This window comes from Dermatophagoides farinae, chromosome 4, assembly GCF_024713945.1.
Source record: "Dermatophagoides farinae isolate YC_2012a chromosome 4, ASM2471394v1, whole genome shotgun sequence".
NCBI lineage: Eukaryota > Metazoa > Arthropoda > Arachnida > Sarcoptiformes > Pyroglyphidae > Dermatophagoides > Dermatophagoides farinae.
The window spans coordinates 684,209-701,138 of record NC_134680.1 but is presented as its reverse complement, the minus strand read 5'-3'; the positions used below and the strand labels follow the sequence as shown (position 1 = coordinate 701,138).

Below are 16,930 nucleotides of genomic sequence, written 5' to 3'. Positions count from 1 at the left end.
TTATTTGAAAAGAAAATTGTGATGACGTCCAATTCAACATACATATACCTACATGAGTGAAAATAACCACCCTGTTGTTTTATCACGTGATTTTTGTTGTTATTATTTTCTTGATCAAAAAATTGTCCTCGAAAACAAAAAACAAAAAAAAAATCAATCAATGAAAATATTATATTAATTTATGTATGACGAGAAAAAAAAATTCATTTCTTCACCATCATTATATTCTGTGATCGTTACAAAATATAAAATTTTTCAGAGAATTTCCTGGCCAAAAAAAAACACCAACAACATTTGATGGTACAATCTAAAAATAAAATTTTATCGATTAAAATGTGTACCAATAAATGGTTACACAAAATGTGAAATTCGATCGAACGAACATCTATTCTGCCTTATATATGTGTGTTTGTGCGTGTGTGTGGTCCAATTTCTTTTTCATTCATTGCTCATTTCTTTTGTTTTTTTTTCTATTTTCTTTTCATATGGTAAGAATTTTGTGTATTTTTTTTTTTTTTTTGCTTGATGATTCATTCTTTGATTATCTTGATAGGATTCTAGTTAAATAGTGATGTCTGGACGTCGTGAATCCAGTACGATTGGCGGTAGCAGTGGTCATGGCCATGGCCATGGCCAAAGTAGCAGTGGTGGTGGTGGTGGTGGAAATTATAATCGTTATAATAATCAATTTCATCATCATCATAATCGAACAGAAAGAAATTTTTATACAAATTCTTCATCGACACCAATAAAATCTTTTTATTCAAATGGGATTCAAATTGGCCATAATAATAATGATTATGATGATCGTGGTTTTCGTCGAAGACAAATTATTTCTAATGAACAACAACAACAACGTAATAATGGTGTTGATGCTAATAATGATGATGATGATGAAGATGACCTAGATGAAATGAATTTATCGAATGGTTTCAATATTAATAATAAGAATAAGAATCGAAATTTTTCACATGGAAAACATCCATTTCATTTTCAGAATCCAAATAATCAATCACAACAACAACAAACAACGGCAACAATGTCGATACAATGTCAAAATGAGTTGCAAAATTTTCACAACATAATACGTCCATTTATGAATCTAACGGAGAAAAAATCGTGGCCAAACACGTTCAAAGATTTAACCAATTTTTATCTATCATCCAGATCTATGCGTATGAATGGACAATTCATGGATCGTATATTCAATGAATCATTACGAGCGTTTGAAAAAATATTCAAAGAAAAATTGTATAAAAATACTGTCGAAGAAATGGTCACTTGTATGGCCACATTATTCGATTCCGTATCGGAACCATTGCAATCAAATCTATTGGATTGGATATTTAATAAGATTTATTTTCAACAATCAACAAGTGAAGAAAATAAATTGATAATATTACGTTGTCTGTCATCGATAATTATTGATTGTCAATCAATGGCCACCAATATTGATAATTATTTTTTCATCCAAACAAAATTGAAAAAAGCATTGGAAACAACAACAGCGAATAATAATATTGAAATATTTTTACAAATCTTTCAATTGATCATTACTATTGGAAAACGTTCACCAAATTCATTAAGACGTCATATTGAAGATCTGATGGACATACTTTTAGGCTGGTATATGGACGGTACACAAACAATAATGACATTATATTTGATTGAAAATATAATATTGTCATTTGATTTCAAACAAAATCTACAATTTTTTCACATGCTATTACGATCATTTATTGAAGATATTGAAAAATATTATCAAGAATCATTGTATAATTTGATAAAACCGAATCAGCATCATCAACAACATGCACAAACATCATCGCAATTGTTGATGATGAAATCAAATGAAACGATTGATAATAATCAACAATTGCATACAATAGCATTACGTATACGTTTATTTGCCATATTTTATCGTAAAATTTTAATTGAACATCCAAATTCAATGATGGTTAATAATTTACAACAAAATTCCAGATTCTGTATCGATTCTATGGCCATTATGATTAAAACGATAATTAATTTATGGCCATTTTATAAATCATTATCAATGTCTGAAGAATTATTGATTGAATGTAATCAATCGTTAATCATATTGATGGAAACATCAACCACCATATTCAAATCAAATGTATGTATTCTATCATTGGAAAATGAACTACATGATTATTGTCAATTATTATTCAATGTCATTGATGATAATGATAATGAAATTTTTCATTATTCATCACCAAAAACGATAATAACGGCAATGGATTTTTTGAAATTATTCATAAAAAATTCAAAACAATCTATATCGTTGGAAATTGTCGACAGGTTTTTCAATGTAAAATTTCAATCATTAAAATTTTCATTGAATAAAAAAGTACTGGAATCATTCATATCGCTATTCTATTGTCTGTTGAAGATTAAAAGTGTTGAAATTATTGACAAATCATATCGTCATATTCTATCACAGATACGAATTGCATTTGATTTTCTACACAAAATAAAACGTAAATATAATAATAAACAGAATGGAAATGTCGAAAAAAATGATTCATCACCAGTAATTGTAAAGAATTTTGATGATTCAATTCCACAACAACAACAACAACAACAACAACAAGAAAATTCTGGTTATATGTCAATCATAACTAATGAACAAACATGTCTGATTTCATTATATGTTGATATAATATTATTGGCCGAAATTGCCAATACAAAACATTCGTTGATTGCAATGTTGGCATTGTCACCGAATTTTATTGAACTAATGTTGTATCATTTAAATCTGGCCAATGAATGGTTTGCTGATGAATATTCTTCAATTCATTATTCATTGCTATATTTGTTTTGTTCATATTGTCAAAAACATCATAATTTTCTGCCACAAAGTTCATTATTTCTAGCAAGCAGCATCAGCAATAGTAATAGTAATAATAATCAACAATCGTTATCGTGTAATTCAATATTTCCATTATTCAATATTGGCTCAAAATCATCATCATCATCATCATCATCAGCGATGACCACTGTCCAATCAAATTTAATGAGCAATAGCCACAATCCATCATCATTACGTTTTTCACCAAATTCACATGCAAGCAATTATTTTGTGGACATATTGAAGAATTTAAAATCAATTTTATCATTGAATAAATTGAAAATTGATTCAATCATCATTTGTTTACGTTTGGTGGAAAATATTGTCACATATTATGGTGGTGGAACATCCAATCAATCAAAACAAGCATCCATTGTCATTGCTTTGGATGAATTTATTGTATTGATTGAAATTGTATCGGAATATAGTTTCGCCAATAATTATCCAATATGTAAATTAACCTGTTCAATCATCATGAATTTATTGCCATTAATCGATGATCAATCATTGCCAATGTATTGGCAAACAATGCAAATTTATCGTCGTGCATGTGAATTCAATATTGCACATACAGATAAACAGATTAGTGAATTATATGTCAATCTATTATCATCATTGCCGATTTGTTCGATGACAAAAAAATCATCATCAAATAGACGTTCAACAACGATGATGAAAACAATTCAACAAGCATATAGTGTACAGAATAAAATTTTTATACATCCAGAAGAATCACATCTTACTATTGTATGTGTGATGAATAAAACACCATCTGAACATTTTTCATCATTGGCATTTGAAAAATTTTTTGATTTCATTCAAAATGGCCATGACGATGATGATTCATTACAATGGCTATTTCGTACATTGTATGCATCTATTGATGATGAACGAATGAAAATACCGAATCAGATACGATCAACACTTGGTTATTTGCCATTCATATCATCGAATAATAATTTGGATCTAATGAAAATGTTTCAATATAATTATTGGACAGCTATATTTTGGATTTGTTTTGAATTTGTTCAACATTGTATTGAGAATCGATTGAAAACACCGTTAGGAAAACCACAGGATACATTCACAAAGATTGAATCGTTAATCAAAATGTTTGTGGCTGATATTTCATCAAATTCAAATGTAAATCGATTGGCTGTTAATGTTTCGTGTGTTTCGGCTAATGTTGCCGCTACTAAACCAAATACAATTCGAATTCATATGTTATTGATGATTATGGATAATTTTGATAAATTAATCTACAATGCCATACACGGAAATTCATTACGGCTTTATGTTTCATCGAAATTATCGAAACAATTTTTCAAAAAAAATCGTGCCACCTGTTCAGAATGGTTGAATCGTAATCGTCGATCATTGATGGTATTAGCATCGAAAGTTGGACAATTAACTATTGTTGTTCATCATGGACAAGAATTATTGCGTAATTATCAATGTGATCGTACATTATTCACATTGGATGAAATTGAATTTATTTTATTGCTAATGATTGATTCATTGATACAAATGAAAGCATCGGAAACAATACGTGGTTATTATAATTGGGTTAAACAATATCTAGGCGTAAAATTTGTATGGATCAAAGCAGCCACGGATGAAGCTAATGGCCGTTATGAACGTGCATTGATTCAATATCGAAATTTATTACAAAATAAAGTTATGGCCAATAATAATAATGGAATCAATCAACAACAAACAATCTTTAATCACTACCGCTACCAATACCAATACCACCAGCACCACCACCAGCAACAAAAACAATCCGAATACATTGAATTTGATTAGTTCAAGCAAAAATTTCATCTGCAATAGTTATACGGTCAATTTTTTTCGTAAAAGAATTTTAAATTGTTTGCTTAATATTGAAAATTATGATGATGCATTGGAATGGTGGCAAATTGCTAATCGTGAATCGAATAAAACCAATGTCCATCAAATGGCATGTAATTTGTTTGGTTCAACAAATATTGATTATTCATATCTAAAATCTTTATCCACATTTGCTGATGATGATCATGACGAAAACATGACGAAACCGACATTGACCAACAATAATAATCTAGCGTCATCTATCGATCATCCACTGCCGTTGATACAACGATCAATGTTTTTCGATATTGAATCCAGTTATCATCAAATTCAATCAAAATTGTTTGAATTAGCAAATCAATTTTTCAATCGATCATCCACTGATACAAATTCAAAACAACAATTTATCGAACAACTTGATGATCTAATTGTGCAACGAATCAATCCATTGATACGTTCATTCAATATGTGTGGTATGGTAGTGGAAAATCATTTTGCAATGTTGCAAAAAATATCACATCAATTACGTGCCATTATTCAACCAACATCAACGACAACAACTGTGGACAAAATTCGTTTCGATCTATTTGAATGGGAAGATATGAATTTAGATCAATTAATCAATGGTCTATCATGGTATCGAGTGTATGCTAAATTGAATGAAAAAACCAATCATATTGAACCTGTACGTATGAAACATTCATTGAATCGATTATTATTGAAAACGGCACGTAAAGCAAGAAAAACACAAAACATTGAATTGGCTGAAAAATTATTGTTTCAATTTGCACAAGCAACAACATTGAACGTCGATACGATTCCTGATAATACGGATCGATTAATTTCTGTTGTTCAGAATTCATTGAATAACGCATCATCATCATCATCAATGTTGAATCAGAATTTATTGGATTTTTGTTATGAAACATCTGAATATTTACATGATAAACAGGAATCGAAAATGGCTGTCGATGTTTTATTGAAAAGTGTTAATGTTTTACTTGAAACCAAACAATGGTCATCAGCAGCCATGGATGGAAATAATAATAACAAAACAATGGCTGAATGTACATCGCGTATGTTTCTAAAATTGGTTCATTATATTCAATCAGAATCATATGAATGTTGTCGTGAACAATTTATAACACTGGATGGGAATCCAAAATTGCTTGAAATTGATGAAAAAATTTCCTGTATTCAAAATCTAAATCATTTTGATAATATTAGTGGTAAATTATTATTAATGGCTGTCAATAATTGTCCATCAATGTCAAAAGCATGGTATCAATTGGGTGATTGGTGTTATCGATGGGGCCGACGTCTTAGTGATATAGATATTGATGTTGGTGAACAACAACAACAACAACAACAGCGACAACAGTTGCCATCAATGGTCAGTGAAGACATTGAAAAAGATACCAATGGACGTGAAGCCAATATTATTGAATTTTATAAATTGGCTGCAAATTCTTATATTCGATTTTTACATATTAATGGCCATAATAGTTGTGATGATATTGATGCTACGCTCCGGTTACTTCGTTTAATATTGAAACATGCACCAGAATTACGGGAAATTTTGGAAATCGGTCTGAAAGAAACACCAACAAAACCGTGGAAAAATATAACATTACAACTGTTTTCACGTTTAAATCATCATGAACCATATGTACGACAAAGTATTAGTGAATTATTATGTCGTATTGGTTCCGATTCACCACATTTGATCATTTTTCCAGCCATTACCGGACTGTTGGATGATCAGATTAAATCGAAAAATTTTGATTATACATCAGCTAAAAATAAAAACGATGGCGAAGATGCCAACGATAATGATGACGACGACGACGACGATGATGATGATGATGATGTTGATTCAATCGATATTGATCAATCATTGGTTCGTAATTGTTATAAATCATTATTGGATACATTAAGTCAACGTGATACAAATCTGATTGTGCAGACAAAATTATTTGTACACGAATTACGGCGAATAACTGTATTATGGGATGAATTATGGATCGGTATCATGCAACATAGTATGAATGAAATGAAAAAACAAGTAGTGGCATTGGAAAAAGAGATTGAAAAGACTAGAAATAATACGAATCTTTATGAAAAAGAGAAAATTTTGTTCATAAAAGAACAGCATAACATTTTTTTCCGTCGTCTACTTTATTCATTACAATTAACGAATATGTTAACATCATCGGATAATCCGGAAACACCGCATGAAGAATGGTTTCAAAAAAATTTCAATCAATTAATACAACAACTAATTGAATCGATTGCTTGTCCAGAAAATTATTATGAACCATCAAATATTTTGTTTAATTATCAAAATCTTTTTCAAACAATACGTAAACGATCATTGGCGGCAAATAATTACCGATTCTATATGCAAGATATTAGTCCACGTTTAGCTACGCTCGAAAATACCGTTATACCATTGCCAGGATTGAATGGTTCAAATGTAATGTTGAAAGGTGTATTCAAAACTGTTTCCGTATTGCATACGTATACGAAACCGAAAAAAATCATTTTAATCGGTTCAGATGGCCGTAATTATTCATATCTTTTTAAAGGCCATGAAGATTTACATCTTGATGAACGTATTATGCAATTTTTATCTATAGTTAATCAAATGATTAGTAAATTTGGACCAACAATCAATCAACAGAATAATAATTCAAATATTAATTATGATCGAATGTTTATCCGAGCTCGGAATTATTCAGTAACACCATTGGGCAATAAATCCGGTCTGATTCAATGGGTTGAAGGTGGTCATGCATTGTATAATCTTTATAAACGTTGGCTTTCAAATCGTGATATATCATTGGATGAGATCAATAAACGTGTATCAGCTAATGAAATATTCAAAATGAAATTGGCTGAACATGGAATAACGACAGAAAATCGTAACGATTGGAATATGAACATATTGCATAAAGTGTTTGATGAATTATCCAATGAAACACCTGATGATCTTATTGTACGTGAATTATGGTGTTCATCGGTGAATTCATTTGATCATTGGAATTTGCAACAGAATTTTATCACATCCAATGCAATTATGTCGGTTATTGGCTACATCCTTGGTCTTGGTGATAGACATTTGGATAATATCCTGTTGGATTTGACCACCGGCGAAGTGATTCATATTGATTATAATATCTGTTTTGAAAAAGGTAAAACATTACGTGTACCAGAAATGGTGTTATGTCGTTTGACACAAAATATTGTCAACACATTCGGTGTGACCGGTGTGGATGGTAAATTTCGTATTGCATGCGAAAATGTATTGAAAATATTGCGTAAAGGCAAAGAAACATTATTAACATTGTTGGAAGCATTTGTTTATGATCCATTGATTGATTGGACACCGGAACATGAAGAAGGATTCACTGGAGCCATTTATGGTGGTGCAAAAATTGCACAATTAGCCAGTGAAGGTAAAATTATACCGAAAAAACAAATGGAAAAAGAAAATCAAGATGCAATTGAACGTTTAAAACAATTGATGAAATCTGTTGAACAACGTAATAGTGATTGGCCTAAAATTGTTAATACTGATAATGAACCACCACCACGACCGCAACATCAACATCAACAACAAGATTTACGAATATTGGATAAACCATCGGGTAATAATAATGATAATGAAGGAAATCAACAACAGCATCAGCAACAAATGTTGGAAACACGTAGACATAATAAACGTAATGTTTATGCATTTTCTGTATGGAAACGTATCCGTATGAAATTAGATGGCCGTGATCCAGATCCAAACAGACGATTATCCATCTATGATCAGGTTAATCATTTGATTAAAGAATCAACATCGATGGAAAATCTTTCACGTATGTATGAAGGATGGACTAGGTAAGTTTTGATTATTTTTTCTTCTTTAATTTCTAATTCTTTAATCATTTTTTCTTTAGCTGGGTTTGATTGAATTCTTCCGTTTGTCGTCGATATGTGTGTGACCTGATCAACACTGTGTACTACTAAATAGTAAGGCTTCAAATAGTCTTGTTCACATATGGTACACATTCAAATTACCGCCGTTCGTTTTGGATGGATCGAAATTTGTCGAAAAAGAAGAGAGCCGTCCATTTGATATGGTGGTCGAAAATGAAATCGAAAGAAACGAAATTTGGTGGAAATTCAATTTTGGATGTTTTTTTTTTTGGAATTCGATTCATTATGCAACGAAAAAAAAACGATGATGATTATCCCAGATATATAGAATAATAATTTCAACATTTATACACGTCATATTACTACTTTTATTTTCACTTTAAAATTTCTTTTCTTGTTTTTCTGTCTTTCTCTTTAAAAATTTTCAAACACAAATCAGAAACTAAAAAAAAAATGAATGAAGGAATGAATTAAAATTTTGGTTAATAAAAAAAAAAATTTCACATTTTACCTTGTAACAAAGTTGACAACCAACCAACCAAGCAAACAAACCACGATTTGAACATGTGAGATAAACATCGATAAATGATTGATTCATTTTCTTCATCCTTGATGTTAATACCTGAATATCGGGAAAAAAAGGGATAAAGAACCCGATAATAATGGATGGATGGATGGATCGATTGATCGAGATCGATACACTAATGATGATTGTCACCTAAATTTTTATTTTTTCATTGACCAAAAAAAAGAGGTGTGTCATTCATTCATTTATTCAATGATGATGTTCAATATGCCGAATTCGATATACCATATAAATGATGATGGTTGTTCTTTGTATTGTAGTTTTTTTTTCTTCATCCAACAATAATCATCATTTTGATCGGTAACCCATTATTCATTTTGATCAATGATTTTCTCTCTTCACTATTTCCAACAACAACAACAGTGAAAAGTAGTGGCCTTGTGCCATATTTCTCTGTGTGTATGAGTGTATTGTTGACACACCTTTCTTATTGAACGAAAAAAACGAAATGAAACCCACTTGTATATGCTATAGTGAACTTTGAACCCTGTGTGTGTGTGTAAATGTTTTTAACCCACTGTTTAACACAAACACAGTGACTATACCATCACATTGGGTAATGGCCCTATTATGTCGTTGTTTTTTCTGTTTTTCTCATTTTTCCATTTTTTTTTTTTTTTTTTTTTTTAATAATAATGGTGGTATTTTCTCAACAACCACACACAACAATTTCAGATTCACTTTTTAACGTTAAATTTGATAAACGATAATCCCTCCAATCTGATAACCAATTGAGATGTGTGTGATGTGGTTCTCTCTCTCTCTCAGCTTTTCATTCATAACTTTTTGACTTTTCATCCAAAACACACAATCAGCATAACCGACGACAACAACAACAACAACAAACAACAAATACGACAACAACAACCATTTACAACAACAATTTGATCTTCTTCCATTTAAAAGAGAAAATAGAAAATCCAACCCAAAAAAGAAAAAAAAATGATAGATAATTGTCGATAATGATGATAATTTTGAATTGAATTGATTGAAAAAAAACCAGGATGAAATCGGAAATCAAAAAAAAAATGAATGAATGAATGAATCCCGAAACATCCTGTGATCAATTGTCATCATCCTGTGATCATTGTCGATTTTATGCATCATCAATTTCAATTGCATTTGTATGATGGACAAGTGACAAATCATTTGGTTCAAATGATCTAAATTTTAAAATTTTTTTTTTCATTTCTTCTGTTTCTTTCATAGATATATATATATATTTGTCACACATCGTCATTCATACACTTTTTTGAATGACATTATGACATTTGCACACCTTCATGTCCTGCATCATAGCCCTTTTTTTTTGCTGGCTGATTTCTGGAACAAACTTGATCATAACCTCGGATATATGATGATGATGACGATGATGATGGATGCATTGATGAGGCATATCGGTTTTGTTTTGTTTGACATTTTCTTGATTTTTTTTCCTGAAAATTTTCTTTTTTTTTGACAATTTTTTTTTCGGCCAAAAAAAAATTTCTTCTTCGAAGAAATAAATACCCGATCTTTCTCGCTCACACGCACACATACACCATATAGCATGTGACATGTATTGAAAAAAAAAATAAAACCAAAACCGATTGCCCGATCTGCCCGCTGTGTGTGTGTGTGGAGTTGGTTATAAGTCACAAATTTTTTTTTCTTTTTTTTTATAAGAAAGTTTTCATTCGAGTAACATTTTGACAAGTCCTTGGCCTAGCTTTTTTTTCTGTTTCTGTAGTAGTGGGGTAGTTTCATTCATTCATTCATTCAATGATTGGCGGTGACATCCATTTCGAATGAACAATTTTTGTTAGTTCGTCACACATTCATTTTTATTCACAAAAAAAAATTATACCGACCCTTTGGCCCCTGGTGTGTGTGTGTGTGTGTATGTTCGATTATCACACGCATTTATTCATTTTTATAATGAAATAAAAAAAAATCAAAAATTCAAACTCTTCCTGCTGCTGCTGCTGTTGATGATGTTTGTGTGTTGGCCCAATTTTTTTTTGGAGAATTTTTCTTTTTTCCTAGAAAATAAAATGTTTGCATTTCGTTTGAAATTTTTTTTTGTATTACTTTAATATAACCCGTTTTTTCTGTTTTTTGTTTGTTTCAATTTTTGGTGTTTTTTGGTGTGTCGGTGTTCCAAATTTTTTTATTTATTTCATTTCCAAGAATTCCAATTTGGCCTAAATTTTTTATTTCCATTCATTCATCGTTGTTTTTTTATTCAGGTTAAGATTCAGATGATTTTTTTTTTGGTTTTGGTTCGTTTTCAATATGATCTTCATGAATTGACCATGAATGAACAACAACAGATGAATCCCAATGAATTCAGGAATTAATGCCGTTTTTTGTTGCAAGATTCGTATTTAAGAATCTTCTTTAATCATCATCATCATCGATTTCATCAGATTTTCGATATTTTTGGATTTTTTTCGTACTTGCAATTCAGCAACATAAACAGAAGAAGAAGAAGAATGTCAACGATGAGAATTCTTGAAAGAATTAACAACGACGATTACAACTACGACGACGACGACGACGATGATGATGGTGACAATCAAGAATTTTTTTTTTTGAACGAAGCCATTTCCATTGATATCTAAATATCAAGAAGAAAAAAAAACAATTAAATCAGCAAACAACAACAATAAAAAAAAAACAAATCAAATTACATTTACCTGATGTTCATGTATCAAGATTATCAAAAAGAAAAACAACCACACAACAACAACAACAACAACAAAGTCAATGAACGTTTCAGAATGCTTGTATTTCCATTACATCAAAAATAAGAGAAAGAAAGAGAAAATTATCAAGATTGACAATCACAAAAATTCAAATTCTTGGCAAATATAAATCTTTCTTGTTGTCGTTGTTTACTGGTTGATCTTCATCGTTGTCTGTGTCTGTTTCTGTCGTTAAAACATGACGATATCATCATCAACAGGATTTGTCTGGTTAGATTTATGGCTTTATTTATGAGAATGGAGACAATCTACAAAAAAAATTGAAAGAATGAAAACAAAAAACTTATTACAATGTAGTTACTTAAAATAATATATACATACATACGATTAGGATTCAAAACGTTTCGTTTTCGTCGTCTGTTGTTTCATGTTATTTTTTTGTTGTTGTTGTTGTTGTAGATGTTAAATACTTGGGTGTCAAGAATAATAATAAATTCTTGTCATTTCATTTCATTTCACTTTACTTTATTTTATTTTACAAGGAAAAAAGTAAAATTTCTTTTTGAAAAATTGATTTCTTCATTTATGCTTCGGTGTGCAACAAAGGGGACAACAAACACAAGAAACGATGGATAATCAAAAGAGTTAAAACAAGTGTGACATTTAGTAGAAGACGATGATGATGACGACGACGACGATGACGATGATGAGAGATTCCGGCAGAATTTTAGGAAATTTTTTTTTTTTTTTTGAAATTTGATAGATCTGAATTTTTTTTCAATTTTTGCTGTGCCTATAACACGACAACAACAACAACAACAGTCACCACCACCACAACAGAATTCAAAAATTTTTTTTTGATCAAAAAAAAAAAACTGAACAAAAGTTCAATCGATGTGTGTGTGTGTGCATGTGTCTGCGTTTTTTTTTTTTTTTTTGATATCTCAACGATCAAGCTAGATTTTGGTTTGGTTGGTTCCAAACTTTTTCTTTCATTTCATTTTTTTTTTTTCTAATAGTAAACCGTTTCAACTCTTCAACTATGGTTGGTTGGTTGGTGTGTGTGTGTGTGTGTCTAGTATGGATGCTGTATAATAATAGTCAAAAGTTTAGCTTTTTTTTTTTACTAACTCTTTTCTAACCAAACCAACAAAGAAACTTTGGTTCCAGCAACAACAACAACAACAACAAGGCCCCTGTGTGTGTGGTGTGTGTACCGAATAGCCGCCATTTACATTTATTATTTGATGCTACAACTAATTTCTCTCTCTCTTTCAATCTATTATGCGCCCAGTTTTTTTTTGGTTTCATTATGATGATGATGATGATGATGGAAAATGAATCGAGAGTTGCCATCTTTGTTTTGTTGGCTTTCATCTTTATATGCTGCTTCTTGTTGGATGTTTTCTCCTTTTTTTTCTATCGCATACACACATATTCATTCATTCCTAAATAATCAACCCATTCACTCTGATCATTGATGATGATGAGTTTTTTTTTTGGTCAAAAAATTTTTCCTCGCCCCTTTCTCTATATTTCTGTTACACTATTCAAGTACAATGCCACCACCACCATCAAAAAAAAACTTTAAACATGATGTTCCATGCAAAAAAATTTTTTGCTCATTTTTATTTTCATTTTGTGAACAAAAAAAAATTTTAAAAATTTAAAAATTAAAAACCTGATTAAATTCGTCCATCATTTTTGTTTTTGTTGTTGTTGTCATCATCATCACCACCTCATCACCACCAATTATGAATTGATAAAAAAAGATTCGAATTGTGACCACTGCTGCCACCACCGCCAAGAAAAATCGAATAAATACGCCCCACATAAACATAAACGTTTGGTTTGTTTAAATCAAATTTGAAAAAAAACAAAAACAAAAACAAAAAACCGAAATAAATCTCATAATAATGGGTCTCATCATCATCATCATCATCATGATTATGATACAATGATTTACTCTGTGTGTGTGTCTGTGTCTGGGTGCAAAAAGACAAATGACATGTTCAACATGCTCAATTTAATCTCGATGATGATGATGATGATGATTTGTGTTTATCATCATTATCACCCTTTTAACACGGCGTTTTGGCGTTATAGAATAATGTGTATTCATTCAGATTTCATCATCATCATCATCAGTCAAATAGTAAGTATGGGGTTTTGTTATTGAAATGATGGAAAATTTTTTTTTCGGTGAATCTTTGAAAACGATCATCATCATCATCGGTCGTTTTTTTTCTTCAATCAATTAGATCAAACCATGAAAAAAAACTTCAAAATTCATTTTTTCTTGTCCTTGACATCATTTTTTTTTCTTGTCTTTATTTGACACATCAACTCTTTTTTTTCGAACCATTAATCGAACGGACGAATCGATCTATCGAACGACCAAAAAAAACATCTCACCGAACATTTTTTTTCCCATACAAATTTTTCACACGTAATAGCGCACATCGTCCTTGGAACATAACTTTCTTTTCTTTATCTTTGCAAACCTTCTGTTCCTTTTTTTTGAATGTCATTTCCTAGCCTTTAGCCTTTCAATATCATCATCATCATCAAAAGGTAGGTGATTTTTTTTTCTCAATCTATTCATTCATTTTCATGTTAATAATAATAATAATAATAAATGATTTGTTTGTCAAATCCAATTGAATCAAATTCAACAACAACAACAACAACAACGACAGAAAAAAATTTTAGTTTCAACGCCAGATTGAATGAAACCGAAAATGAGGGCCTAGCCTAAGAAATGTGAAAAGAGTTTTTTTCATTTCATTCATAATAATAGGTACCCAACCTTAGTTTTTTGAAGAAATGAAATTCAAATGATGATGATGATGATGATGATGGAACGTTTGGATGTAAAGAGGTAGGCGATTAAAAAAAAAAACTTGCGCGATCGTGAAATCAATGAATGAATGAAAGTAAAGGCGAGGCCAGCTCGTGATAGCTTGCGTAACGTTTGCGTGTTTGATTTTTCTTGAAAATGTTCTCACTAATTGTTTTTGTTCGAAAGAAAAAAAAATACCCGGTGGTTCAAATATGCCAGGGTTTTCTCCATTTATATATCAGTAATCCATTTTCTGATCCATTTACATTTTTCCAATTGATCATGATGACCAATGACAATTGTCATCCATCCATCCATTTACTTTTTCAAAGAAAAAATTTTTCCACTTAACCCCGAACACATCAATACAGGTGATGGAAAGTGTTTGCGTCCAAAGATTATTATCAACAATGATTGGTATATACAAACCTGATATTAACAACAATGAAAAACGAAAACCACAAAAATTTAAATTGTTTTTTTTGTGGTTTTTTTTTCGTTCGTTTGTTCCAATTTCACTTTTTCTTTTTTTGTTTTGTTTGTTTTTGTTTGTTTTTTTCAACCATTTAAATAGCAACAACAAATGTGAATAAACAAACAAACAAACAAACATTTTGGGTGATTTGGATAAATCGATTAGATTAGAAAAGATTAATTTTTTGATTTTTTTTGGATTTTTTTCGGTGTGGAACTTATAGGCATCACTGTCTTTTTTTTCAGTGGGCAATAATAGCTCAATTCGATTGACCAAAATAAATCTGGGCGGGTTTACGACGCTATATATATAAAAAAAATTGGCTGTGTACAACATTTGACTACTTGACCATTGGTCATAGCATTGTGTATGAGTAGTCGATTTGCCCTATTGTGTGTATGTATAGTGGTTGTTGTGGTAGTAAAATTTTTTCTGATTTTCTAATGATGATGGTTCAAATTATTTGAATTTGATTTTTTTTGTTCAAATTGATAAAATTCAATACTGATGATGATAATCAATAAAGTGGTGGCGACCTCCAGTGTTGATGTTAGTGACAATTTTGTATTTGAATTCATTCGAAATTTTAATTTCAATCGATAGATGTCGGGGCCAACATCGACTTGGATATATATGGAAAGAAGGAAATGGATGTGTGACCCCTCTCGGTTTCCAAAATGCACATTTTTTTTACCATTGACATTGACCCCAACTTTGTCTCTCTCTCTCTCTGTGTGTGTGTAATGGTGATGGGATGTTCCAAACAAACAAAAACCTAAAACACCAGAAAAAAATCCAAGGTCATTTACATCCTATAGTAGTAGTTGGTTTACCCGCAAAAAAAAAATGGTGTTCCATACGTACACTGTAGTTGTAGCAGAGAGAAACATACATATTAGGCACACACCCGGCATTATCTCACTACTGTGTGTGATACATGGACCTGAGTCATTTCAAAAAAAAAAAAAAATTTTTTGGCCACGGTCTCTGGCCTATCGATCGATACCAGAAAAATGCATACATGCATGCCTTTTGTGTGTTTTTTTCATTGCGCATTTCCCAACAATAGAGTAGGTTGGACAAATTTCTGGTTATTTTTTTTGTGTGCACTGTGTGTGTTTGGATCATGGGAACCATTGTGGCTGTTTTTTTTTGGTTTGCTTTTACCCATTACCCAAAAAAAACATGCACCATAAAACACAAGTGTGTGTGTGTGTGTGTGTACAGCCCATCTAGATCTAAAAAGATTCAATGATTGGCCCACTGTTTTTGGGTGATGATCGAACCAAAACGTACGTAGGAGGAGGTTTGGCTTGTTAACATTTTTTTTTCTTTCTTTCTTCATTCAACTTTGTTGTGTTGTTTGTTCCAATCAGAAATTTTTTTTTTTTTTGATTTCATTTTTTTTCTGTTGTTAGAGATTTCTTTTACTCTTTTTTTTTGTTGGTTCTCCATAGCAATAGTGTTTGGTGTGGCAAAACTTGGTGGTTCTTCATCAAGAATTATTTTTATTGCTCCTGAATCATCATCATCATCAAGAACATCAAGTTCATGATTGTCACATTTTGTCATATATACAAATATACAATGGTAAGTGGTATATTTGGTTTTTGCCAATCAATCAATTGATTTATTGAATCAAGATTGATTGATTGATTGATTGCTTTTTAAAGATAATGTTTTCATCAATATATCGGTGTATATATCTTAA

General features: G+C 30.8%; 1 protein-coding gene and 1 long non-coding RNA gene across 2 annotated transcripts; one reads left to right on the top strand and one right to left on the bottom strand.

Moving 5' to 3' along the window:
* Positions 1–135: 135 nt before the first annotated feature.
* On the top strand, positions 136–9,127 carry LOC124491132 (serine/threonine-protein kinase SMG1-like). The gene is made up of 5 exons (XM_075730608.1): positions 136–488; positions 554–2,547; positions 2,644–4,586; positions 4,663–8,590; positions 8,650–9,127. Exons 2-5 carry the CDS (start codon positions 572–574, stop codon positions 8,657–8,659), a joined length of 7,857 nt encoding a protein of 2,618 aa, XP_075586723.1. The 5' UTR covers positions 136–488; positions 554–571; the 3' UTR covers positions 8,660–9,127.
* A 1,953-nt stretch (positions 9,128–11,080) lies between these two features.
* LOC124489773 (uncharacterized) lies at positions 11,081–16,183 on the bottom strand. Its single transcript, XR_006958799.2, has 3 exons — positions 12,284–16,183; positions 11,894–12,210; positions 11,081–11,814 (listed from the first exon to the last, which is right to left on the bottom strand). It is a non-coding gene; the product is annotated as an uncharacterized LOC124489773 (long non-coding RNA).
* Positions 16,184–16,930: the final 747 nt, after the last annotated feature.